This window comes from Trichosurus vulpecula, chromosome 9 (assembly GCF_011100635.1).
Source record: "Trichosurus vulpecula isolate mTriVul1 chromosome 9, mTriVul1.pri, whole genome shotgun sequence".
Taxonomy (NCBI): Eukaryota; Metazoa; Chordata; class Mammalia; order Diprotodontia; family Phalangeridae; genus Trichosurus; species Trichosurus vulpecula.
The window spans coordinates 86,659,710-86,687,088 of NC_050581.1; the positions used below are offsets into that span (position 1 = coordinate 86,659,710).

At 42.5% G+C, this 27,379-nt stretch overlaps 1 protein-coding gene across 1 annotated transcript in view; it reads right to left on the reverse strand.

Annotated features, from left to right (window-relative positions):
* GLDC (glycine decarboxylase) overlaps positions 1–27,379 on the reverse strand; it is a 105,487-nt gene that overhangs the window by 12,160 nt on the left and 65,948 nt on the right. Inside the window, exons 16-21 of the mRNA XM_036737710.1 lie at positions 25,251–25,326; positions 20,265–20,390; positions 17,790–17,939; positions 14,354–14,466; positions 9,585–9,726; positions 7,639–7,750 (exon numbers count right to left, since the gene is read on the reverse strand). Of these exons, the coding sequence (XP_036593605.1) occupies positions 7,639–7,750; positions 9,585–9,726; positions 14,354–14,466; positions 17,790–17,939; positions 20,265–20,390; positions 25,251–25,326 (719 nt within the window). The remainder of the gene's footprint in view (positions 1–7,638; positions 7,751–9,584; positions 9,727–14,353; positions 14,467–17,789; positions 17,940–20,264; positions 20,391–25,250; positions 25,327–27,379) is intronic.

The following is a 27,379-nucleotide window of genomic DNA, read 5'->3' on the forward strand; positions in this document are numbered from 1 at the left end:
GGGTGACTTTGAGCAAGTCATTTCCCTTCTCTAGTCCTCAGTTTCCCCATCTGTAAAATAAGCAGATTTAGCTAGAAGGCCTCTAATATCTCTTCCAACTTTAGATCTATGATCCTATCAATGTGATTCTGATGAAAGGAAGAAGGAGGCAGTGCCCATTACTCAACAGGTCTGCAGGAAGGATACTGCAAAACACAACTGCTTCTTTTTAAGCACTTAGAAATAACTACAAACTACAACTGATTTTTTAAAAAAGTTGCTAAATCAGGTTATCATCTTGTGAAACCAGAACCCAAACTAATCTTCAAGCAGTCCTAAAGTAATCTAATGCCAAAAGGGCGGTAAGGAGTAGGAGGAGAAAATAGAAATATATGAAGAGGAAAAAAACAATTCAGTTAAGTACCCAAGATTTCCACAGGCATGTTCAATGTCCAGGAATCTGAACCTTCCCATCATTCTCCCCAACCCTCTCCTTGCCTCTCCTCCAGGCCTGTGTCTGTTACTTCCTGTGCCCTGAGCAATAAGTCTGCATCCTTTGACCTGTGAAACTTGGACCAGTCCTTCTAAGGAAAGTCCATCTAGAGCTGGACTTGCTCATTTTCACTTTCCTCTGTGCTCAGAGCCCAGCACCAGAGCCAAGGAGTCTGGAAATAATGGAATCTGCCAAATGAGACTCAGATGTGACTTTCAGAAACCCACATTCTGAAGTCTTCATGTTCTACAGAATGACAGCTTCTGTCTCTCCTTACTCCATATACTATGAAAAGAAAGGAAAATAAAAATTGGGTGGACTTTTGGTGCCCCCTGTATAGGGAATCCTTTTTAAAAATTGGCAATAAAGGCAGGTCACTTAACCTTCCTTTGCCTCAGTTTGTAAAATGGGGATGATTATAGCACCTATCTCCTAGGATTGCTGGGTGGTGCAGTGGATAGAGTACCAGGCCTGGGGTCAGGAAGACTCATCATCCAGAGTTCAAATCTGGCCGCAGGCACTTACTAGTTGTATGACCCTGAGCAAGTCACTTAACCCAGTTTGCCTCAGTTTCCCCACCTGTGAAATGAGCTGGAGAAGAAAATGGCAAACTGCTCCAGTATCTCTGCCAAGAAAACCCCAAATGGGTTTTGACTGAATGACTGAAATGACTGAACAACAATACCTCGGGTTGTTGTGATAATAAAATTATATTTGTAAAGTACTCTGCAAAAATTAAAGTACTATGTAAATAATCAACAATCACCCAAGTGCCCCTAAGCACTCGGCTAGATGCTAGCTCCTTCCCTCCTGGCAGGGATGAGGGACCTGCAGCCTTGAGGCTACATATGGCCTTCTAGGTCCTCTGATGCGGCCTTTTGACTGAGTCCAAATTTTATAGAGGATTTGGGTTTTTTTAATTTTTTAAATTATTTTTATTAAGGGGATTTGTTCTATGAAGTTTGGATTTGGTCAAAGGGCAACACTTGAGGACCTAGAGGGCCATATGTGGCCTCAAGCCCCCAGGTTCCCCACCCCTGCGCTGGAGGCTTCTAGCCTAGCCAAAGGAAGGCATACAGATATATAGGTATAAGAAAAGTAGATACAAGGGGTATTTAGGAAGTAAGGCACAAACAGCTTAGGGGGAGGAGGCGGGGAACGGGGGAGAGAAAGGGAGAGCAGCATCAGGGTGTTATGGGAGGAGGGCATGATCAGCATCCAGGCATCTGAACTGTCCCATCATTCATCTCATGCCTGAGAACCCAGGAAGGGGCTCGTGTTGAATCAAATTATATTGGATTCCAGAACTAATAGGGAGCCATTGGAGTTTAATGAGTGGAGGAGTGACTTGGTCAGACTTGGGCTTTAGGAAAATCATTTTGGCAGTTACATGGAGGATAGGTTGAAGTGGGGTCAGACAATTAGTAGGCTGTTGCAGTGGGCCTGAACGAACAGAGAGCAGGGGATGAATATGAAAGATAAAAAAGAAACACTCTCACATGTGGTCTGGTCTGTCACGTTCAAGACAACCTAAAGGAGAAAGCTTATTGACTGGAGTTGGGGGGAATTTAATTTGGATCAAGATGTTGTTCAATCACAGAACCATCTTAGGAAGCCATGGCCTGAGCTGATGGTCAAAGGTTCCTTCTCTAAGTCAATACCAAGGAACTTATGGGTACCATATGGAGACAGTCAATCAATAAACATTGATTAAGTATCTACTAAGTGCCAGCAACTGTGCAAAGCACTGGAGGAAAGATCAGAAAGGAAAAAAAATAGGTCTCCTTGTCATAATCATCTTAGACCCAGAGGGTCTTCCCCTTAGCACATGAGAAGAATGCCAAGACAGCCCCAAACCAAAAATCCCCTACAACATGCTGTAGTGGAAAGAACACTGGTTTTGATTCAGAGGACCTGGGCTGAAATTATTGCCATGTGACAGGCAAGTAATTTTACCTCTCTGGGCCTCAGTTTCCCTATCAGTAAAATGTCAGGGTTTGATATGATGATCTGTAAGATTTCTTTCAGTTCAAAATCCTATGAACTAGTGGTCCTCTGGCAAAACAGGACTCGTTACTCTCAGATCAGTTACTTGGTCCTGTGAGTTAAGGCTTTGGAGGAGAGGTAGTGCCTGACATGAGTAAAACTGATTTAATAAGGGCAGCTAGGTGGTGCAGTGGATAAAGAAGCAGGCCTGGAGTCAGGAAGATTTATCATCATGAGTTCAAATCTGGCCTCAGACACTTAGTAGCTGTGTGACCCTGGGCAATCCTTTGGATTTCAGTGGCCAAGGACCTAATCCTGGTCCTTCTCTGAAGAGCTGTTTAAAAAAGAACTTTAAAAAACCCAAACACATTTTTATTATTATTTTCTGGTTTCATTTATAATCCTTTGTGTTTTATTTTATCCAATTAAAATTATACTGAGAAGAGGTCCGGAGACTTCACCAGACTGCCCAAGGGGTCCAGGGCACAAAAGGTTAAGAAGGCTGACCTACAGGGACTTGCTAACCGTGTCTTCAGTGGGTATATGTATATAGCCCTTGGCCTCCTGTCTATCAGGAGAGAAAGGTAAAAATATCATTTAAGCAACAGGAATTTTCAATCCGATGATTTTGGCCTGCCTAAGGAAAACATCAGAGCCGTCAGATTACAGGAATTGGGGCCCGGCTTCTTGTTTTGACTTGATTTTGGTCCAGAGACCCAGAGGCACAAATTAAGAAATTCAACAATACATACGACAGTGGAACACAAACAAAACTCACCCTTTCCACCCCCACCAACTGGAAACACAGATGGAAAAGAGAGCTAGGATTCACAGAACGTTATGTTTGTTATTTTAAAACTGTTTGCTTTCTAGATGCCCCATAGGAAGTTTTTAAGATGCCTCCTTTCACTTGATGTATCCAGCTGCCTCTTCTTACAAACACCATCCCTATAAAACACTATTTTTGTTCCTCATAGCACGCCTTGCTGAACCCCTTGCAGACCGGCATTCCCTGACATGAGTAAAACTGTTTCACCTGACCGAAGGAACATAATAAGCAATTAATGAGGACAGCTAGGTGTCTCAGGGGATAGAGCACCAGGCCTGGAGTGAGGAAGATTCATCTTCATGAATTCAAATCTGGCCTCAGACACTTAGTAGCTGTGTCACCCTGGGAAAGTCACTTAACCCTGTTTGCCTCAGTTTCCTCATCTGTAAAATGAGCTGGAGAAGGAAATGGCAAACCATTCCAGTATCTTTGCCAAGAAAACCCCAAATGGGGTCACAAGGAGTGAAACATGACTGAAAAAGACCAAACAACAAAAAAGCATTTAATAAATGCTTATTGGCTGACTAACTGACTTGACCAGAAGCATACCTGATGGAGAATTACAAAAAGAGCCATATCAGTTTACAAAAGCCCAGCCAGGATTTCATTAAAATATTATTAACTGCTACATAGCTATCCATAATGAAGGATAATCTTCGTAGCAAGTAAATGGGATTAAAATTAAGAAAGCCACCAAGTTCCTAACAAAAACTAAGTCCTTGATGTAACAAACATTTTATTATGCATTTTCAAATGTTTTTTCTGATAAAACACTTGCCCAAAACAATATATTTATTAAGAACTTTTACCCCCTCAGGAGGTAACCTCATGTTTATACTTTTCTCATGTTCTGAACTGCTGAGGCTCAAATGATTTAATTAATAAGCATCCTAATCAGACCACGCATGAGAAATTTTTAGTTTCTTGAACATTAGGGTTGAGCAATGAAATCTGTAGTCAGTAATCCATTTCTGTTCCATATTAAAAATGCCATTAATTATTCTACCCTGGTATAAAATGCTGCCAACTCACCCCTTCCCTGACCTGCAAGCCAAGTGGGAGAAATAACCCAATCGATCAAACACTTGTGGATCAAAAGGTTGATTTGCCCTGGTTTTTTCCCATTGGAGTGCCTTCCTCCCTTGCCTCTCTGCTCCAGCCTCCAATCACAGCTACGATTATTATAACAGGTTATTTTGCCTCATGCCGAGTGCAAGTCCCCTCAATTTCCCTTTTCCGTGTCTCAAAACATCTCTATCACTAGAGGATCCAGAGGAACAAAAGAATCAAACGGCCTTCTCTCCTGGGCATCCTTTCTTCTCACTAAGTTTAACCCTTTTACCTGTGCCCTTAACCCACTGTTTCCCACTTCTTCTGAGTCTTTGTCCCAGCAACCATGCCCTCTTTTTCATGAATTTTTCTCAGTCTCTCTCCTATCCAATAACTCCTTCCCAGGTGGCTACAAACAAGCTTTGGTCTGCCCAATATAGGGGAGAACAAACCACCTTCTCTTGACCTTTCTCTCCTGTCTAGCTCCCACCTCTCCTCTCTATTCTCTTTCCCCTCCAAACTCTTGACAGGTAAAATACTTGATGCTTCTGCTTTCTCCTCTGTCTACTCTCTTCTCAATCCCTTCTTACAACTGGGCCTCCAGCCCGGCCATTCATTGAAGCTATTCAATAAAAGATAACCAATGATGACAGCTGCCGTGGAACTATGGGAAGGGAACAGGACTCAAGAGTCAAGAGTCCTGCCCCACTTCAGGACCTCAGCCCCACAAATATTACATAAGCCTCCTACTTGGTCTCCCTGACTCTAATCTCTTCCTGCTCCAATCCATCCTCCCTGCTGAAGTAATATTTGTTTTTGTCTCTGCATTTTCAGAGCCTGGCACATAGTAGCTTAATAAATGCTTGTTCATCGACTGATTGATTACAATCCCTAGCTTCCTTAAAGGCTCAGATCAAACGGCACATCCTATATTTGAGAGTGCTTCCCCTTCCCCCACTCCCTGAAATGACTTTAAAATTTACTCATCTGTGTACATGTCGCTCCATTCCCCTCCCCAGACTGTAAGCTCTTTGAGGGCAGGCACTATCTCATTTGTGCATTTTTATCCCTAAGTCTTTAACATGAGTTTTTATTCCTAGCTATGTAACTTATCTTATCTTATCTTAACTTATCTGAGTTTGAGTCTGCAAAAACAAAGATAGTTCTGAGAAAAATACTTTGTAAAGTTTCAAGTCCAGCGACCTCCAAATCCCAGTGGCCTTAATCCATTCCTTCTTGACCTCTCTGCAGTACTTGACACTATTAACAACACCTCTCCTAGGGGATGCTTTCTCTCCATCTGATGGTCTCCTAGTTCTCCCCTGAACCAATCTCAATTGATCCTGGTGTGTCTCTTTTCCTGGCTCCTCATTCTCCTCCTAACCTTTAAGGTGGGTGTTCCTTCAGATCTCTATCCTTCGGCAATCACATTTACTCCCATGGTGACTCTCTCCTGGACCATTATTTCAGGAAAAGCCCCAGACATGCTTCACTTCACTCCCCATTTCTCATCTCCATAACCTCAGAGCACCCCCTCAATACCTTTCCTTCTTTCCTTCCTCTGTTCCCCACCCCCCAGTTCTAGAAACATAACCCAACCTCAAGTCAATTCTGGTATTGTTCCTGGATGGAATGTGTCAACCTACTCCCCTACTGCCCTCTCATCAACCCTGTAACTTTCCAGAACAAAGTACCCCTTCTTGGCCACCACTTTCTCTTTGTGTGTTTTCTCCCCCATTAGAATGTAATTTCCTTAAAAGCAGAGAAGGTCTTTACTTTTTTGTATATTTGTATGCCCAGAACTCAGCATAGTGCCTGGCACACATTATAAGGGTTTACTAAATGCTTTTTCATTCATTCCTGGCTTTGGTCTCTATACAGGTGATACACAAATCTGTTTCCAGCCCTGGGCACCACACCTGCACCTTCAGCCACCTACAGTATGTTCCAGCAACACTTCAGACTCAAAGCTGAGCTAATGTTTCTGCCTAGACGTGCCTCTCCCACTGACTGTGAAGCAGAGAAACAACACCACTGTCTCAAAAAAACCTCAGGGTGAAAACCTCAGTGTGATCTTACTCTTCCCCCTCCCTCCCTAAGTCACCAAATCTTATTGATTCTTCCTCTGCAACATCTCTCACATCTCTTCCCTTCTCTCAGCTGCCACTGACACAATCCATATTACCACCTACTTGGACTATTGCAGTCGCCTCCTGGTTGGTCTCTTTTCTCCTTGCCAACCTCGGCAATCCATCCTTCATATCTCTGCCACATTTCTTATGCAGAGATCTGGTCATACCATTAATGGGAGAGGGAGACAGTACAGAGTAGTGGGAGCACTTGGGGTTTAGATTTAATGGACCAAGTGACTCGAGCACTGGACCTGAAATTAGGCGTGTCTGGATTCCAATCCTGCCTCAGCAAAGCACTTATGCTCTCCCCGGTGACCTCCCTTCCCACCCTAGACATGCCTCTGCCCCCAGGCCTGCACCCCTGAGTGATGAGTCTCTAGCCCGGAGCACCATTTCATGAGATGCCCAGGCTACGGTCACTTGACTCCTGGTTCTGCCCCTTGCTCTAATCTCCACATTCTTTCCAGCTCCCCTTTTATGCAATGTCTTCCCCTATTAGAATGTAAGCTCCTTGAGAGTTGCTTGTATTTGTGTCCTCAGCATTCAGCACAGTGCCTTGCACATAGCAAGCAGTTAATAAATGCTACTAACTTTTAGATACTGCTTCCTGTGGACCAAGCACTGTGTGGAGTGCTTTGAAATTATGTCACTTGATCCTCACAGCCCTAGGAGGCAGGTGTTAGTAACACCTCCACTGTATCTCGACTTTACAGATGAGGAACCTGAGGAAAACAGGGGTTATGTGGCTTGCCTAGGGACACAAGCTAGTAACTGTCTGAGGCTGGATTTGAACTCAGCCTTCCTGACTTCAGGCCAGGCACTTAGCTGTTCCCTAAATGCTCTACCTAACCTACCTGTCTATCTACCTACCTACCTTTCTGTCTATCCTCTCTAGCCTTCCATTTCCTCATCTGTCAAATGAAGGGGTTGGACCAGCTGATCTATAAGACACCTACCTGTTAGCCTGAAGCTAACCTCATGAACTGCTTCGGGTCACTCCTGATGACTTCCACAGATATCTGCTGCACATCAGAACTGTGCTGATAAATAAAGGTGGGCACCTTCCTTCCCATTGGCTGACCTCACTACCGCATCCAATAACCCAACATCTCTGGGGCAGAGCTCCTAAGAGATCACAACACTGACCCAGCTGGTGTGTTGGCACTTACCTCTTGCACCTCTAAAAAGGACTTTATAGTGCTTTTCCAGTCGCTTGGCCATATAGTTAGCATTGAGTATCGCAGTTTCTGTGGCATGCTTGAGACCCCTGCCTCCCATCATCTGCAATGGAAGCAAAACGGTCACAGAATAGCAAACGTCAGTTTGCCCTAACTGACCAATATACCAAAAGTGCCCACTTTTTTTTAAAGTAGTACCAATGCATATGGGTGCTGGACTAGATTGCCCCTGGGATCCCTCTCCCAGCTCTAAATCTATGATCTTGTGAACCTCTTACCCCAACATATTCTTTGAGTAAAATTCAGAAATCACATTTAGATAGCCTTGCTCATCACAGAGACCTTGTTTTGGATAATCGTTCCTCCCCTAACTCCCACCCCACAAAGAGAACCATCCCTATTCAGGCCCCTATACTCTTACAATAATCATACTGGCAGCTAGCAGTGACAGAGTGCTTTAAGGTTTGGGAAGTACCTTACAAATATTATCTCATAGATATAGGAGTTATAGGGATAGGGTCATAAACAGCCACAGAGAGTTATGGAGATAGTCACAGAGATAGGAGTTCTCATCACTGTATGACCTTCAGAGGAAGATTTGTTCATAAGTAAGGAGAGGTTTATTATGATCAGATTTAATCTTTGAGGTGCAGGGATGGGTTGAGGACTCACCTAGGCCAACTTTGCAGGTGACCAAGGTCACCATTTTAAAAATGAACTCTCCTGGTACACTAATAAAATCCTACAGTGGTATAAAAATTCCTTCATGCGTAAGCAACATTGAATCTGGATCACCATTTCACCTGTTTTATTGTCTCTCTAGATTATCTAATAGTACAGTTCTCTGCATAGAGATGTTTAATAAATGCTGCCGATTGATAAACGATTATCCAAAACAAGGTCTCTGTGATGAGCGAGGCTATCTAAATGTGATTTCTGAATTTTACTCAAAGAATATGTTGGGGTAAGAGGTTCACAAGATCATAGATTTAGAGCTGGGAGAGTCCAGCACCCATAAGCATTGGTACTACTTTAAAATGGCAAATGGGTGACACGGTGTAACCTAACCTCATCTAATCGGTGTGGGTCTGGACCCCAACTACAAGCCTAGAGGTACATGTTTGACTCGACAATACTCATTCTCTGCACAATACATAGAGCACAAATGGAAAGCTGTATAATAATAGGTCTAGAAGAACGTGTGATGATGAAGCATCATGGTACTATCTCTGAAAAGATTTCTCAGAGCACCGTGATCCACATGTCAACAACATGGTCCGTATCTGTTTATGGTTTCTCCAAGTAACTGCTGATTCTGGCATTCCAGGTCTTAGAGGTCCCTAGTTATTAGCTTTGTCATTAGATTCCCTTTCACCCACCACACTGCACAGTGGAAAGAGTGCTGGATTGGGGGGGGGGGGTAGTTAAAAGGCCTGGGTTTGAATCTTGGCTCTGCCACTTATTTTATTATCTTGCTAAGCCTCCTTTCCTTGTCTATAACCCACGAGGGCTGGACAAGATGACCTCTAGGCTTCCTTCTGGCTCTAAATCTACAGTCTACTATACCTCCATCTCCCACTTTTCTCTTACCTCTCCCATTTCTAGTTGCTTTCACCCCATTTCTTAGGACCTGTCTTCTGTACTTACCACACTCCCCTTGCTGTCACAGTCCTTGGGCACTGGGCCTGCTACCATGAGTCTGAGAACACTTGATATGTGTTTGTTGGATTGGATTCGACAGAGAATTTCCTCACTTACAAACCAATAGAAAAGGGCTTGTTTCAAGTCCCTCCTGCCCATAGGTCCCCAATGTACATTCCACCATCTCCCTACCTGCCTGCAGGTATGAGTATGCATGTGCCGCGTGCGCGCGCGCGCGCGCGCACACACACACACACACACACACACCACTTCTGACAGATGGATATATTCCTCACCTTAATATATGCCCAAGAAATTGGCAAAATGGCACTGGAGCCCCAGGGAGCAGCACTGACAGTACCCAAGGGATGCCTGTCTTTATCCAGCTTTGTTGGGACGACTGGATGGTTTGGTAGAAAAGGAGCAAGATGCTTCTTCCTAGATAATTAAAAAAAAAACAACTTGAAACAATGCACAAAGAAATGCAGCAATTTCTTTACATGGCTGACAGGAGGAAAGAGATCATAGGATCACAGGTCTGAAGCTAGGAGGGGCTGTAGAGGCTCCCTAGTCCAACCCCTACTCAAAATCACTTGTTCAGGCTCAGATAAATAAATGTCAGAGTTAGGATCCGAACCCAGGCCTTTCTGACTCCAAGCCTAGCCCTCTAACCACTTTACTAGGCTGCCTCTCAGATTAATAATTAACAATAGTAACTAGCATTTACATAGTGCCTACTACGTACAAAGCAATATGCTAAATGCTTCACAAATATTATCTCATTTGAGCCTCTGAGCAATCTAAGAGGTGCTCTGATTACTCCCATTTTACAGTTGATGAAGCTGGGACAGGCAGAGGTTAAGTGACTTGCCCAGGGTCACGAAGCTAGTAAATGTCTGAGGTCATTTGGACTTGGATCTTCCCAATCATTTTACACCACCTAGATACCAAATCAGGTCCAGGCTTTTACTGTCTGGGAGAAAGCAAAAGGGAGTCATCACCAGCCCTGGAAGTCAAGGAGAAGGACCCTTGCACTGGGAGCTCTGCCAGCAGTCACATGACTTCACGAATGCCCTTCCCCAACAAGAGCAAGGGCACGTTAGCCATCACACAGCCAGAATCCCATGTGGGTTCCGTTGGCCACTGGCCATTCCACAAAGCTTTGAAGAGAGGACCACTCTTCCATATTATGGAGGCAGGGAACCTGGGTTTGAATCTCAGCACCAATGTTTACTGTGTGTCCTTGGTCAAGCCAATTAAACTCCCTTGGCTCCAGTTTCCTTATCTATAAAATAAGGAGATTGAACTAAATGACCTCTAAAGTAATTTCTAAGTCAGAATCTATGCCCCAATGAACTTAAGGAAAGAAAGAAGTAGGAAGGAAACAAGCATTTAGTAAGCACCAACTATGTGCCAAGAGTCATGCTAGTTGCTTTACAAATATCATCTAATTTGATCTTTCACAACAATCCTGTTATTGTCCCCATTTCATAGTTAGGCAACTGAGGCAAAGAGATGTCAAGTGACTTGCCCAGGATCACCCAACTAGCAATTTTCTTAGGCCAGATTTGAACTCATGTCTTTCTGACTCCAGGTCCATGGCTCTATCCTTTGGGCCACCAAGCTACCACTGGAGTCAGGGAGTTGTAGTTAACTAACAAGTGCTGTGCATATACAAATATGTATGCATGCATGTATATATAAATATGCATATTATTTATCTCCCCCATCATATCATTCTGTAGTAACAAACCCTCCTGGCTAGAAGTATATGAACACACATACTCTTTGTATCCCTGAGCCACCTCATTTTATAGATGAAGAAACGGAGGCTCAGAGAAGGGAAGGGACCCCCTCAAAGTCACTCATACTATCTGAACAAATGAGTGAAAGTAACAAAGTCAGAGCTTGAACCAGGCAGGATTTGAACTTTCCAAATCCAACTTCCAGATTCCATTGCCAAATGGAATCCTGCCAAGAACAGCCCTGAATGATGCTCCCAACATCACCATACTCTTCTCTTTTCTCGGTCTGCAGACTTGGAAACCTTGCTCCAACTTCTGAGTCCACATGTGTAACCCCATCCAAACACGAGAAGGTTCATCTTATTCTCCCTAACTGACTTCATTTTAGCTACATGTTCTCACCTCTCCCATGCAGGACTAGGAGAGTTGGGATCAATCATCTTAAGATCTTTGTTCAGTTGTGCCCAACTCTGTGACCCCATTTGGGGTTTTCTGGGCAAAGATATCGGAGTGGTTTGTCATTTCCTTCTCCAGTTCATTTTACAGGTGAGGAAACTGAGGCAAACAGGTTGAAGTGACTTGCCCAGGGTCACACAACTAGTAAGTGTCTGAGGCCAGATTTAAACTCAGGAAGATGAGTCTTGACTTCTTGCCTGGCACTCTATCCACTTCAACATCTAGCTGCCCCATCTTAAAATAAATAATCCTAATGAAATGCCCAGAGATAGATAAGTAAGTGGTCAATCATCCACCCACTCTCCCATCAGCAGTATAGCACATTTCTGGAGAAACGAACTAAATCTTCTTTTCAAAGCCTTCAGGAAGTGTTTGTCCTTACCATTTTTCACACAAGTTAATTTCAATTTCACAATGTGAGTGGGTTAACAACTAACAAGTGTTTGAGGTTTGCTATGGCTTTGTGCTTTGGTTTTAGTCTTAGTAATGATGGTCTTTGCTCCCAGCTCATCATATAGAGAGTAAGACTCCAGGCTGGGAATAGGTGAATTCTATAGATCTAAGTCATTGGTCAGTGTTCAGTGGCCAGGTTAAAAAAAAAAAGCTTCACACTTGAGTTGTGAAAGTCTTTTAGGGAAAAGGCATCATTTTTTTTTCAGTAAGAAAAATGCCACTGCTATTAAGATTTGAAATGAAATCCATCTGCTCACACTGGCATTGGGTTGTTGTGGGCAGGGAATTGGGCATGAATATTTAAAAGACCTAGATTCAAATCTTGACTCTGCTACTTCCATTCATTCATTGGACAGATATTTGTCAAGCACTTCTTTTGGGGGTGGGGGAGGGGAGGCAATTGCGGTTAAGTGATTTGCCCAGGGTCACACAGTTAGTATCTGAGGCCAGATTTGAACTCAGGTCCTCCTGACTCCAGGGCCAGTGCTCTCTCTATCCACTGTACCCTCTAGCTTTCCCCATTGTCAAGTACTTACTGAGCTTAGTGAGGGAAGAGGGACAAAAGGTCAGTAAGACACAGGCCTTAAACTCAGGTATCTTACAATAGGAGCACAAACATAATTATAATACAAAATATTGAAAAAAAGCATTGAAGGGATGCTAAACAAAAAACTATGTGAGGTCTAGGGAGGGAAATTCTTTACCAACAGGGTTTCAAAGAAGGCTTCATGGGAGAGGTGTCATTTGAGTTGAGTTTTGAAGTCAAAGAGAGTATTCCAGGCGTAAGGAACACCATGAACAAAGGAAAATGCAAGATGTGTGGGATGGTGGGGGTGCTGCTAAGGACTGGTAAGGGAAACTTGACTGTAGCACAGGATGCATGAAGGCCATAGTGTAAGACTCGATATTTAGTGTAATAACAGGTTGTAGAAGGCCTTGAAGGCCAGAAGGATTCATTTTACTTAGTAGACCCTAGGGAGCCACTGAGATGGGAGTAAGAGTAGTATTTATTCTATCAATAGTATCAAGGAAGGATTGAAGGGGAAGAGAGTGGAAGTGGGAAGACTTTAACTGGAGTGATGACAATTGGAATGAGGAGATATCTTGTGTGAGAGAGGTGGCAGAGAGATTCAACTGATAGGATGTTGTCTGTAATTGGATATGAGATGCGATACTACCTGTGTGGGCTTCACCTCTCTAGGCTTCAGGTAAACACTTAACATACACTTGTTCATTGATTAGCCTGCAAAATGAAGGGATTGGCCTCGATGATATCTAAGATTCCCTTCATCTACAAACATATCATACAATAATCCTATTATCTAAATGCCAATTATGATTCAGAACAGCCCATCCAAATGCTTGATCTGCTTGCCAAGCTCAGTTTCTTTATTATTTTGCATGTGAATCATCTCTTCTTCCACTAGGTGCCAGTCCTTTAGTTTGCCTGAGGACATCTGGCTTGAACTATAAAACCGTCCCTAAAAATTGCCCAACCAGTTCTCCAAGCGGAGGCGCCACTGCCACTGCTGACATGTGGCCGTGGGCCCCATCTCTGCTAACAACTGGTTCACCAAACCCAACCTAAAACTAGGTACCAGTTCTACTGAACTGGTGTGAACTGGCTGAATCCCACCACTGTTGAGTTCCCATTTGGGATTTTCTTTGACAAATATACTGGAATGTCTTGCTATTCCCTTCTCCAGCTCATTTTACAGATGAGGAAACTGAGGCAAACAGGTTTAATAAGTGATTTGCCCAGGGTTACAGATCTAGTCAAAGTCTGAGGCCAAATTTGAACTCAGGTCTTCTATCCACTGCACCAGTTAGCTGCCATATCTCCAAAAATGATAAAAAACCAAAACCAAAACCAAAACCATACGCTTTGTAGACACTTGCTAATTTCTAGAATACTGTTGTCCACATTACTAGACTATCCTAGAACTGAATACGACAAGGGTCCATTTTGAGCAACTAACCTTTTTCTATAAAGGAGTCTTTGGTTAAGAAGCACTGATACTTATTGCAAAGGCAAAGATTAACATTTCTATGTGGGCTTTTTGGAAGAAGAAAATGTTTCATTACCTTCATAGATAGGTTAGCTGCTAACCTATCTTTAGTTTCATGGGATTAAGAACTTTAGGAGTTAGAGAGAGAAAAGGACTTATCCAGGATGACATAATTAGTAAAACAAGAGTTAGAATTCAAACCCAGGTCCTCTGCCATGAGCCCTAGATCTCTTCCGACTCCACTCCACTGTTGTCGCATTTCTGCCTTCCTATCTGAAAAACTAGAAGAGTGAAGGAAGAGAAAAGGATACGGCAAATCCCCAGAGACGAAGAATAGCAAGTCAGCTATCTGTCATATTATATGCCCCCACTGGGGTCCCAGAGCCCTGCCTAGGAACTCACACGCCAATGGGCCCCATTCCAGGTCCACCACCACCATGAGGAATGCAGAATGTCTTGTGAAGATTTAAATGTGAGACATCAGAGCCAAAGTCTCCTGGACGGCAGAGTCCCACCTGGCAGGGAGAAAGATCAGAGGAAACAATCACTGGATGCAGAAAAACACCAGAGAGAACTCCCCTCCTCCCCAAAATGTGGGAGCCCAGATGTGAACACCTATGTGCACACACAAGAGGTGCTCAAAGACATTGGTGAATCAGGGGTAGGACATCAATGTTCATCACAGTAACCCCTCATCCCATCAGAGAAAGAGAAATACAGGGCTAGGGAGGGTGGCCAGAAGTGGAATCATTTTGTGAGCTTGTCATAAAATTTTATCAATGCTGGCCCTTCCCTTTACTTAACATTTGACATTTATGCAATCAGGTAGGCTTAGGGTTGCTACAAAAGCAAAAGCGTAGGCTTCTTTAGAAGTGGAATTGAAGGTACACAGGCAAGTGTGTATGTGAGAGAGAGAGAGATTTATTTTCATTATTTTCATTTATTTATTTATTTTTTATTTATTTATTTTCATTCATTCATTCATTCATTCATTTGTTGCGTCTATGCCTGCAGCATCTAGAACATTATCTGGCACATAGCAGGCACTAAAAACATATTTGTTAATTGACTGTTCAGAGGAAGAGTGGTATAGTGACTAAAGAGCTGGCTTCAAAGCCAGGAAAACCTGCGTTCAAAACTCACATCTGACACACACACGCTGTGTGACCCAAGACGAGTCATTTAACCACTCTCTGAAGCTAAATCTGAACTCGGGTCTTCCTAACTCTAGGCTTTGCACTCTATCCAGCGAGCCATGTAGCTGCCTTTACACAACTGGTTAGGAGAGCTTAATTAGAAGGAGTGAACCACCATTGCAGGACTTAAGGATGGAAAGATCATCCTAGGATCACAGAATCTAGAGTCACAAGGATCGTTAAGGATCATCTCCTGCAGCTCTCTCATCATTACTGATGAGAAAAGTAAGGACCAGAGAAGGGAAGGGATCCAAGATCATTCCACCCTTGTCACCTTCCTCCTAACAGTCCTGTGACAGTTGCTGAGGTTGCTTACTAACATGCCTTCCTGTAATACCTCTCCCCCTCTGATGGAGCTTTTCATCCTTTACACAGCCACCAAAATAATTCTTTTTATGCACAGATTTCATTGCAGTACTCTTCTACTCCAAGACTTTTACTTTCTTGCAGAATGATGTTCAAACTGCATATCCTGGCAATCAAGGCCCTCAACAATCTTACACCAAAACCATCTCATTTTTATGGTTGAGGAATTGACTTTAAGATCTTTTAGGTAGTGAGAAGAAAAGCTGCGATTTAAACCCAGGGTCCCTATCCCTGTAAGAAAGAAATCGGCCTGAAATAATAAACTGCCCCGATGAGCTACGGCAGAGATAATTCTCACTGCATCAGTCCAAAATTCAACACCAATTCGAGTCATTTCACAATCATTCCTATTTTGAACACGGCAGAGGGTGACCATACTAATCTTCTATACTTAACAAAGCAATGGGCACAGGGTTAGGTGTTCTGTTTCTGAGACTACAAAGCAATATGCTGTTCATGCACTGTGCCTTTAAAAAGAGTCAGTGGGAAGCACAGAGAAGGGGGGGAACAATGAGGTGGCAAGCTCAATGTATTCAGGAGACTTATTAAGCAGATCAGAATTGTCTCCCACTCCCCACTGTGTTTTATCAGCAGAGCATGTTACAAAAACCAAAGAATTCATCAGCATCACCCCCTAGGACATGCATAACCATCTCTGCTTTACAGATGAACAAGCGAAGCAGCTGAGAGGCTAAATGATGCCAGGCCACTGAGGAGTCAGCAAGCTCCTCAAGCCTGACCGCTCAGGACTAGGCTCCAGCAGCCCATCTGGCCAGAGGCTGCCCCCATAGAGATCCATCACCACCTGCCACGCTTGCTGGAGAAATATCCACTCTGGATTCCCTCCCCGCAGGACTCCCAATATCTGATACCCTGTTGAAATGGGGAGCAGTGGATGAAACCAGAATACATTCTGTAAAGAATACAGAAAAAAAGGCAGAGTGATATAATCTTTGAAGTTAGAGGACCTGGGTTCAAATCCCAACTCAGGTGCTGAAAACCTGTAGGAGGAAGACACTTAACCTCTTTGGGGTCCTCCTCTGAAAAAGGAGGGGGTATGATGATCTCTAGGGGCCTTTTCAGGTCTAAATCTATGAGCTTCACCCTCTTTGTATTATGTGTTAATTCACCCAATGTAGGAGGTAAGAAGAAAAATAAAGTCTGATTTTTTTTAGAGAGGAGAAGGCAGGGCAATTGGGTTTAAGTGACTTGCCCAAGGTCACACAGGTAGCTGCTCCATGATTTATTTTTTTCTTTGGAATTGCACGTTTATCAGAGGTGACTCAGTTTATAGAGAGAACTCTTTTACATTCATCCATTCAAGTGCCTTTTGCAAGCAGAGTAATATGCTAGGTATTGGTGAAGATACAAAATTTAGACAATACACATTCCCCATTAGGCTGTCAGGTCCACGAAGGAAGGGTTAGCCTCTTTCCTAAACCAAGATCCTAAACACAAATCATGAGAAATACAAGACATTATAAGTTCAAAACAGTTCAAAACACAGTTGTTATATAAGGTCCTGGGGGAAAAGAGGAATTTCCATGGAGGGGTGGCCTTTACAATGAATTCAGCAGGCAAAGCCAGGGAGGAAAGATCTTCCAGGTGTCAGACACAGCCTAAGAAAAGTCATGCTGCATGGTCAGGGACAGAGAGAGTCATACAGTAATATGAGATAGGGCCTCAAAAATCAGGCTGTGAAGGACCTTGACTGCCAGGCAAAGGAACTGGAAATCAGTAGGCAACAGGCAGCCACTGAAGAATCGTGAGAAACAATAAGACGACCAGCCCAGATCTAGGTACAAAAAAATTGTTCATCAATACAAAAAACCCCCAAACACTAACAGAACATAAACACAATGAGCACTGAAAGCTATGGAACTGCAATGACTGTTCTTGGCCCCAGAAAAGAGATGAAAGCAACTCTGACCTTTTCTCAGAGAAATGTGGGACAATCAATGCAGAACGTGGCACGTGATGTCAGGTGTGCTTACTATATTAATCGGCTTTGCTCAACTGTTTTCCCCTTGTTAAGAGGGAGGGATTATTAGGTGGGGGGCTAAGGTACATATATTTCAGAAAAATGGTGATGTAAAAACAAAAGCTTCAATAAAATTTTAATTTTAAGAAAAGAAATACCATTCTGGCAACAGTAGGGAGCAAGATCTAGAAAGGAGAGAGAACAGAAGATCCTTTAGAAGGCTATTGAAATCACAGAAGCTCTGGTGGTAATGAGATATACCAAGAAATGAAAAGGAAGGGATGGACCTTCACACCTGTGCATTCATGTTTGCTCCATCCAGGTAAACCTGGCCTCCATGTTGATGGATGAGATCACACACGTCACTGATGTTCTCCTCAAATACCCCATTGGTAGATGGGTAAGTGATCATGATGGCTGCCAGGTTCTCTTTATGCTTATCCACCTATAGGACAGAAAAGCAGAGAGGAATAAACCATTTGCATGTCCTGAATAGAAAGAATGGCATCACAGAATTTGGAATCTGGAAGGTCACTTAGTCCAAACTCTTCATTTTACAGATGCAAAATGGTTGGGTAGGGGCAGCTAGGTGGCACAGTGGATAGAGCACCAGCCTGGAGTCAGGAGGACCTGAATTCAAATCTGGCCTCAGGCACTTGACACTTACTAGCTGTGTGACCTTGGGAAAGTCATTAACCCCAATTACCTTGCCTTCCCCCCCTCCAAAAAAAAAAACAATTCAAAATGATTGGATGGTGTCCAAAGTCACACAATGAAGGAAGGGCAGAGACGGGAACAGGAACTTGGTCTCAACTTCAAAAGCAATACCTTTTCTACTATATCTAGGCAGGTAGGTAGAACAACAGATAAGACAATGGATTTTTGGAGTCAGCAAGTCCTGACTTCAATTCTGCCCTCACACACTTGCTAGCTGTGTGACCCTGGGAAAGTCACTTATACTCTGTCTCTATTTCCTCACCTATAACATAGAGATAATAATAGCCCCCGCTATGCAGGGTTGCTGTGAAGACAAAATGAGACAATATTTGTAACACGCTTTGTGAATCTTCAAGTAATAAATAAATGCTAGCTGCGATTACGCTATTATGATACTAGTCTTAGACTTTTTGTTCTTAAAATTGCCTGAAATCCCGTGAGTACCAAGGACATCTAGGCTATAATTAAATTCCTCCCCCACCCCACCCCCACATGATGATACTGTGAAGAAAAATAAAAACACCTATTCTAGCTAGCTCTCAACAGCCTAAGTTGGAGGAGGTGGAAGTGATTTGCTAAATTGTTTGGACACAAATCTGATTTTCACGGTGTCATGGAAATGAGCAGAGGACCCAAAGTCCAGAGACCTGAATGTGAATCCTGGCTCAGCCACTTACCACCTATTTGGCCATGACTTTGGCAAGTCCTTTTACCTAAGCCTCAAGTCTTCATTTGTAAAATTCAGATAGTAGTCAAATACTTGTTAAGATAGACCCTTATAAACGTCTAAATGTCCTAGGCAGTTCTCTAAACCTATAAGGTCAGTTGATCAGTCAGTAAATCATTTAAGTACCTACTAATGTGCCAAGCACTATACTAAGTGCTGGGGATGATTGGTGCAGTGTTTCCTCAATGCAAGTATTAGCCAAAGAAATCATAGTCCCAATTAAAACCACAGCAACCCCCGAATTATTTTCATTACTGTCTCAACCTTCCACATCTTCCCCCTCCTGTATTTCCTTCCCTTCTTTCTCTGAAGAGACAGAGGAAGGAGAATTCTTATCCTTGGCCTCCGGATAAAGCACAGATACACAGAAAAGCAAATAGGTTTTGTCAGGCTGTTAGACCTAGGTTCATGGGATAATTAAGTAGGGTCCAAAAAAAATCAGCCCCAAATGATTACATCATACATTGCATGGTCTTATAAAAGGTACCCAAAGGCAAAGAACCTTCATCAGAGAGACCTGGGGAAGGAAGGAAGGAAGGGAGGGAGGAAGAAAAAGGAAAAGGAAAGAAAAAGAATGAATGGAAAGGAAGAAGGAAAGAAAGAAAGAGAAAGAAAGGAAAGTGGGGGTGGGCCAGAAGGGATGAGCAGAACTGTGGAATCTTCTTTCCCCTGGAAGGCAGCCACAGGAAGCTCCTAGTCCCTTGGCCTAATAACCTGAACAGGCAAATCTATTCAACTGATTTTCTTCACACTCTCAAGATTCCTGGCTTGCTAGTCTACTGGCAGCAAGCAGATATGGTTGCTAAGCAACGCCTTTACCAGGGATTTGGGAGGGGGGGGAGGAGGGAGGGAGGAAGAGCATCTGAAACTTTCAGCAGGTGAAGGCTGAAACTGAGCTGCAGACATTTGGGTAATTTGCAAAGATGTTTTATTCCGGTCACAAATCTTGAACAGAAGGTTTATAGTGTGCGTGCCATCCTTAAAGAGCAGGAAGGAGCGAGGGGAGAAGGGGTTGGGATAGAGTATCCTTAGACAGTCAAAGATCAGATTCACTTCTTTATAAAAAGATTCCTTAAATTCATGAATTAGAGGAGGGGACATAGTCTAATCGTCTGCATCATGTTTCTCTAAACTGGAGAAGAAGATGGGGCAAGTTGAGCCAGGGCCAAAGGCCTTTCCGGCCATTTTCTTATACGCTAGTGTGGATTGTTGCCTTCTAATATGGGGCCACTTTCCCTCAGCCTGCTCAGAAGATGGGATCCTAGCTTCAATTGAGGAGAGAAGGCATTCTCAGACGTCCCTCCCCTCCAATAGTCCTGTGCTCACCATGGCTCTGAGATGAACAATGTCAATACTCCCATTCTTGTCCACCTCCACCGGCTGAATCTTCATCCCTGCCATGTGGGCGCTTGCAGGGTTGGTACCATGTGCAGACTTAGGAATAAGGCAGACCTTCGTAAATGAAGAGTGTGCAGGGGGGAGGGAAGAACAAAGGTTAAAAAAAGCTTCTAAAAAACCCTATAACCCTCAGTTTTATAAAGCAGCAATGTTAAGTAAGAATGAAAATTCATCCAGATGTGCCTGGCACAAACAATTACTAAATAAATACTAAATACGTGTCATTGTAGGCTTTTTTTTATTCTGATACAGCCCATTATAATGTGCTGTAAGCTATGAGCTGATAAGCTTTCTTACGTACAAACTGTTCAGAGGCAAGAGAAAGGAGTGGTTTTCACTTCAGTCCTTCTCTCTCAATGTTTTATTTTTCTTAAAGACAGTGCTGATGTTCAGAACCTCAGTACAACTTTCCCTCTCCCACCCCATCCCCCCACCCCGAACTGTCATGGCCTTATTTCAATCTTATGCATAAAACACATAAATACAATGGAGGTGGACTGAAAAACAATAACTTCTTTCTCATCTGAGTTTTCTGGATGAAAAGTCTGTTGCTGCCCCAGGGAAACGAGTCAGCTGGTTTTCCATAAGTTCAATTTAACCTGTTCAAACATTGCAGTGACAGAGGTACTCTATAAACTCAATTAATCAAAAAAAACACAAGGCCACAAGCAAAATCTTTCAGACTTAAATGTCAAAGCCATTGTTGCTTGAAAAGCACACCTTGTTTTCTGGGTTCATATAAACACTGGTTAACCTAGGATGGGCTGAAAGTTAGGAAAAAACAAGGGGGAAAACAGAGAATCTTCCAGTTTCAGCATAGTAACTATTTAATCAATATTTATTGAACACCTATGTGCAAGGCATACAAATGAAGCATAAGCTTCATAATGGCCTGATTTGCAAGAGCAAAACAAAACCAAACCAAAAAGACCCCTGAAAATCACCAGTTAGGGAATAACCAAATAAATTATAGAATATGAAAAGGTAGATGATTGTGCCATAAGAAAAGATGATTATGAAGAACACAAAGACATATGAAAAGGTAGTAACTGCAGAGTGAAGAATCAGAACAATATACACTTTGATGACATTAAAAGTAAGATTAGAAGAAGGATTTCAGCCATGTAGGGAGCTTCCAGTGTGGGAGCTTTCTCTACAGTACAACTCTAATAGGTAAGGCCAGGTATCTGCGTGATGTACAAAGAGTAAGTGATTTGTCCAATTTTAGTGTCAGGGTCAGGACTTGAATCTAGGTCTTTCTGAATAACTCCCCAGACCACTGGCCCTGTTTCCATTATGGATCCTACAGACTTTGTCCAGGAGTATAACTCATCAAGATGGGTTTCATTATCACCCCCACCTCCAACCACTAACCAGTCACCACTAGTTGGGCAATTAAGCCCTAGAGCTCCAGGAATAGCAGCACCCACCGCCCTCTCTCCCACTACCACCACCACTTGCCCAGCCCTGCTAGCCCCCCCACAGCTGTTACTCATGGGGGCAACCTTTATGGAGATAAGACCTAGTAATGTAACTCTACCTTCTTAGCACCCACAACTACTTCAAACCTAAAATCCTCAGCACTATCATATGTTCCAATATCAGAAACAGAGATGGTTTTATCAACCGCTAAAGAGCATGTATTACCATTTGCTTTGCTGCTACACCCTAAGGACCCACTGGGTCATTTCATCTGCCTCTCAGCTGAAATCTCCCACCCCTTAGAGTGGGAAAGACTATTTCCCATATCTCTTTGTATCCCCAGTGTTTTGCATAGTGAAAAAACCTTAATGTTTTTTCATTCATATATTCATTCCCGACTCTAAGGTCAGCGCTCTATCTACTGCCTCTGTCAATAAGAAGTGTAATAACTCAAGTAATTAATTGAGTCATGGCATACTGGATAGAGGGCCAGCCTTGAAGTGAGAAATGTCTGAGTTCAAAACCTGTCTCTGTTACTTACGAGCTCTTGTAACTACAGACAAGCCTCACTTTCCTTATATATAAGACAGGGATAATAACGTGTACATAATATTGCAATACTCGCCTCACAGGGATGTTGTAGGGCTCAAATAAGGAAATATATATCATATGAATAGAAAGTAATTATTAGTGTTTTGAATAGAATTTTTCAGAGACACAATCTACAGAATACTGGGCTTGGAATCAGAGAGACACCAGATATGGGACCCTGAAGTAGGTCTGAGTAACCATGGACAAGTCAATTAACATCTTCCTCACCTCTACACTAATAATAATGCCTGTGATGTCTACTTCGCAGCTCCGATGAGTTAATGTATGTAAAGTGCTTTGTAAACTTTAAATATAAATATTATTATCATTTACGACTTACCACCTCTACCACTGCTATTACTATGACTAGAACTATACTATTAACTATATTATAACAACTACTACTATTTCGTTGCCCCTCCTTAGCTAGTAACTAAGCATTTGACAGAACCTATGAATGAAGGGTGTGCTGGTAAATGTTTAATGACAGGCTCATAGAACATAGATGGCAGGGGCAGCTAGGTGGTACAGTGGATAGAGCACTGGCCCTGGAGTCAGGAGGACCTAAGGTCAAATTCGGCTATGTGACGCTGAGCAAGTCACAACCTCATAGCCTCAAAAAAAAAAATCAAGGGGATGGCACCCTTTTTTTTTAAACTTAAATAATTAAATCAAATTAAACAAGTTGAATGAATAAATGTTAATAAAACATTTTCTCTATCACTTTCTTAAGTCTGGACAATCCACAATAGATGAAGTCCTGATCTGTAGTATTTATAAATTTCTAAGGTATAAATGCTGACATTGAAAAATTTAAGTGGCTCTCCAGAGCTGTTCTAGCAGCGTACAGCACATCCCTGGAACATACATGCATATATACATAGAAACACACTCCCACAAAAACTCCCTCTATTTCACCAGAGATATTTAGAAGGAACTTGGGTGGTTCTGTAAGCCGTATTCATTCCTACTTCATGATCTCACAAAGGGAAGATATATTTCTTGGGAGCCATTACAGCATGCTATGTTAGAGCTGCATATCAGAGAATGAAAAAAAATCCTCCCCAGCTGCATTAGTGCACATGTCCTTCCTTATCTTTCCCTTTGACAACTAGAAAAGCCAGCCTCAAATGGAGCCTTTGATCTAGAAAGGACCAGACTTTCAAGCTTATTACGTCTGTTTTTACAAAGAGAGATCATTCCTGCTTTTTATGTGCAGAAGTACAAAACATCGTGTTCCTAGAATTGAGGAGACAAAAGACTGGACTTCTCTTACATGTGACTGAGAATAAAATGGAACCTAATAAAACGTCAGTTATTTCTAACAGTGTTGATGAGGGTGCTAAAGGAGAAAAATATGTTATGCACAAAAAAAGTCGGGACCACAAAAGGTGAAACAAGGAAGAAAGAGGAAGGGCAGGAGGTCCAGTGAGTCATAGGAGATTTTTCCTAAATGTAATTATGTCCTGCTTCAGACACATACTGGCTTGGGTAACCTTCAAAATGCTTAAGGCAACTCTCATAAGAGCATAAAAATTGCTGAAAATGTTGATATTCCCTTAGACCAATGAAATCACAGATCCAGTAAAAAAAAAATAATTACAAGAAGGCCTTTGGTTTTCTTTCCTCAGCCTTCTCTTTGGTTTCCCCAATTCATGGACATTCATAGCTGTGTGGTGTTAGGTTTGAAGTTTTGTGAAAGTATAGTGGAAGCATGGAATGGTCTACAAAGCAGTGGGTTATTAGCCAGGAGATCTTGACATTGTTCCCAGCTCTGTCACTAACCACCTATATGATTCTAGGCGAGACACACCATTACTGATTTTCAATTCCCTCACTTGTCCTTGGGGAAGGAGGGAGACTAGATTTAAAGCTTTGATTTGCTTTGGAATTCCCTAATTAGAGCTGTGCTCTTGCTCAAGATACAAAAAAATCCCAAATTTGTGATTTAAAAAATTTAACCAAATTTAGAGAAGTCCTTAAACTAATCTCTCTCTATTCATTAACCAGGGCAAAACAATCAAGACACACAAAGTTGTAAGGAGAGGAGAAGCGATAAAAGGAAAGATAGAGAGAAAATGGAGTGGTCTGTTTGGTCTGTGCCTTGCTTTTTTAAGGAGAAAATTTCTAAATTTTTTAAATGTTTAGGTCAAGCAAAATCAACCATGAAAGGAATAGTAAACAAATTCTATAGGGAGTACATGCACATCTGCATGCACCATCTACTCATTATTGCCATCCTTCTATCAATTGCCATCTGGATACACCATCATTTGTATAATTCAAAAGAAGTTCTAGCTAGGAATCAGTTACAAACCGATCCTACCCTTCTCTACCACATCTAAAAACTTGGGGATATACGATCCCCTGTCAATTGTATATGCAATCCAATTGCTGTTGGGGATTAACCAAATTCATAGAAGCAGCTGCTGGCCCAAACAATAGTCCCCTATGGTATCAGCAGCTCCTACACAATGTTGGCTCACGAGCTCTGAACGTTCACTCAGGGTAGCAGGAGGCCAGAGACACATGAGAAGGTCAGCAAAGCAGGATGAGATCAAAAGTACCCAGAACAATAGCAACGCAGAAATTACAAAAACATGTTCTCTTTCTGCTGTATATTCCGTGGGCATGAGCTTCACCTACCAGGAAGTGATTCATTCATTCCTTCATTCAACAAATATTTGTTAAGCACTTATTACACACCATGCTGGGCAAGGACTATAAAGGAAGTCCAGAGGCCCGCTGGTAGAACTTTGATCTGAATATACGTTCTTCAAAATGGCCCCATGAGATGTTTGGGAGGCAAGTGCCACCACTGGAATCACAGGGGTTTAGGCAGCTCCATCCCTTTGCTGTCCCTCCCCCTTCCACCCAAGCCTACCCCTTCTTCACACTCACAATTCGGTGATGCTCCCCTTTCCTGTTTAAATAAGCCTTGATTGCAGCCAACCCAGTATATTCTCCCTGGGCTCCACTGCAAAAAGAACAAGGAGAGACAAGAAAGGTCAGGCTTCAGTTCTTTCTCATTTGCATTAATTCATTTAATATTTTTCAACACAGTTATGTGGGGGGAGTACAGTAATAACAATACAGTAATACCACCTCATGGTATTCAGAGGTCACTTAATGGAACAACCTCAAATGTCTGAAATCAAGAAATAACCTAAAAAGCTTTTCCAGAGCAATAGTCAGTGTTGTACAGTAACAGTAGAAGTCCCTAAAGAGCATAAACAAGGTGTCCCAAGTCTTAGTTCAATTTTAAGACTATTAAAGTTCAGGTTGTCATTCAATGAAGTATTGTGAACATAGGGTCTGAACCTATTCTAAATCTCATATCACCTCAAGGACCCAACAAAGTGATCTGCACATATCCAATCAATCAATCAGCCAACATTTATTAAGATCCTACAATGTGCCAGGCACTGTGCTAGGTGATGAGAATACAAAAATAAAAATGAAACAATCCCCAATAAAACAAGTTTGTTGAATGAAAGTGTTCGCTGATAGCTACTGAAGGTGTGATCCTTCACATAGGCATATGGATTTTACAAAGTCTGGGCAGTAGGCAGCCCATCCCAAGGGCCTCTGCCTAATCCTAAAGCCAGCCCCAAGCAACTAAGGCAGGGCTTGCATAACCCTTCTCCAACGCTCAGAACCCACCATCATGAAATGTCTTTCCTGAACACTTATAGGATTTGTTTTTGAGACCCCAACACTCAAGGGAGAATTTCCCAAGATGTCCCTGAGTGACTCTCTCAGCTTTGGCTTCATTTCTATAGAGGTGACCCTCACATCACTAGTCCCACCCCCACCCCCCATTGGATAGGGGAGTGAATTCTAAAAGGATGCCCAGTCCTGGTTTAAGTCCTGGATTCTGGCATGCCTTTAGGAACACAGAAAACAGGCCCAGGTCTGTAAACGTTGGTCCATGTGGTAGCTTTGGACTTGGAATCAGGGACCTGTCATCAATTCTGAGCTCTGTCACATACTAGGATAAGACCTGTTAAGCAGTAGTTTACTTGTCTTTTTAAAACAACCACCACCACCACCACCACCACCCACTACCACCATGGGAAGGATTATGACCCCTGAACACCTTAGCTTACAAGAGCATTGAGAGGATCAAATGGGACAATGTCTGTAAAGTGTTTTGAAAGCTCTATGTGAATGTTAGCTATGATGATGATGATTATCTATGCAGCTCTCCAGTCAAGATGGCAGTGACTACATACATAGCACACCCCTCAGAAAACAGAGAAAAAGCAAAGAGAAGGGGGTAAATTATCTCCCCCCAAAACACACAAGAATATTAAAAGTAGCTGACTTAAGAACATAGGGATAGTGTCTTGTTTAAACGTTGTATATCCTTGAGTGCCCGGGACAACTCTCTGCACAAAAAGATGCCAAATAAATCAACCAGCATTTAAAGAATGGAAAAAAAGCCAAAATGAGCGATAAAACCAAAGGAGAATCCCAAAATGAAATGCATTTAAAAATAAAACGGGAATTTTTTTCCTTAGAAGGCACCTTAAGATGAGGAAATTGAGGTCTCCCAAAAGGCAAACACTTTGCCCAAGGTCCCAACATCTTCTCACTTTGGATCCAATACATGTTTCACTGGGACACACAGCCTCTACAAATGTACCTAAGGATTTATTTTAAATTGCTCACAAAGAAGCATTTTTAAAAATAGCCCTGGTTCTAGGGTTAGAGGCCAAATGATAGAGATCCAAGACAACATCCTGGAGACATGGAGTTAAGGAGCCTAAATAAAGAAAGGAGTTGGAAGTACAAAGCAGCTCAGTCAGGACAAAGGCATCGTTTTTTCAATGAATCAGTCAATATCTGTTGAGTGCCTACTATGTGCCAAACACTGTGCAAACCACTGTAAGGGAGTTTTTGTTTGTTTTTCCCTGAGTTTTTCCACATGACATGACTTCTATTAATACTCCTTTTGATGAAAAGCTGGAAAAGTGATCTAGACTAAGAGAACTGAGGATGAGAGGGAAGGTGAAGAACCATGGGCA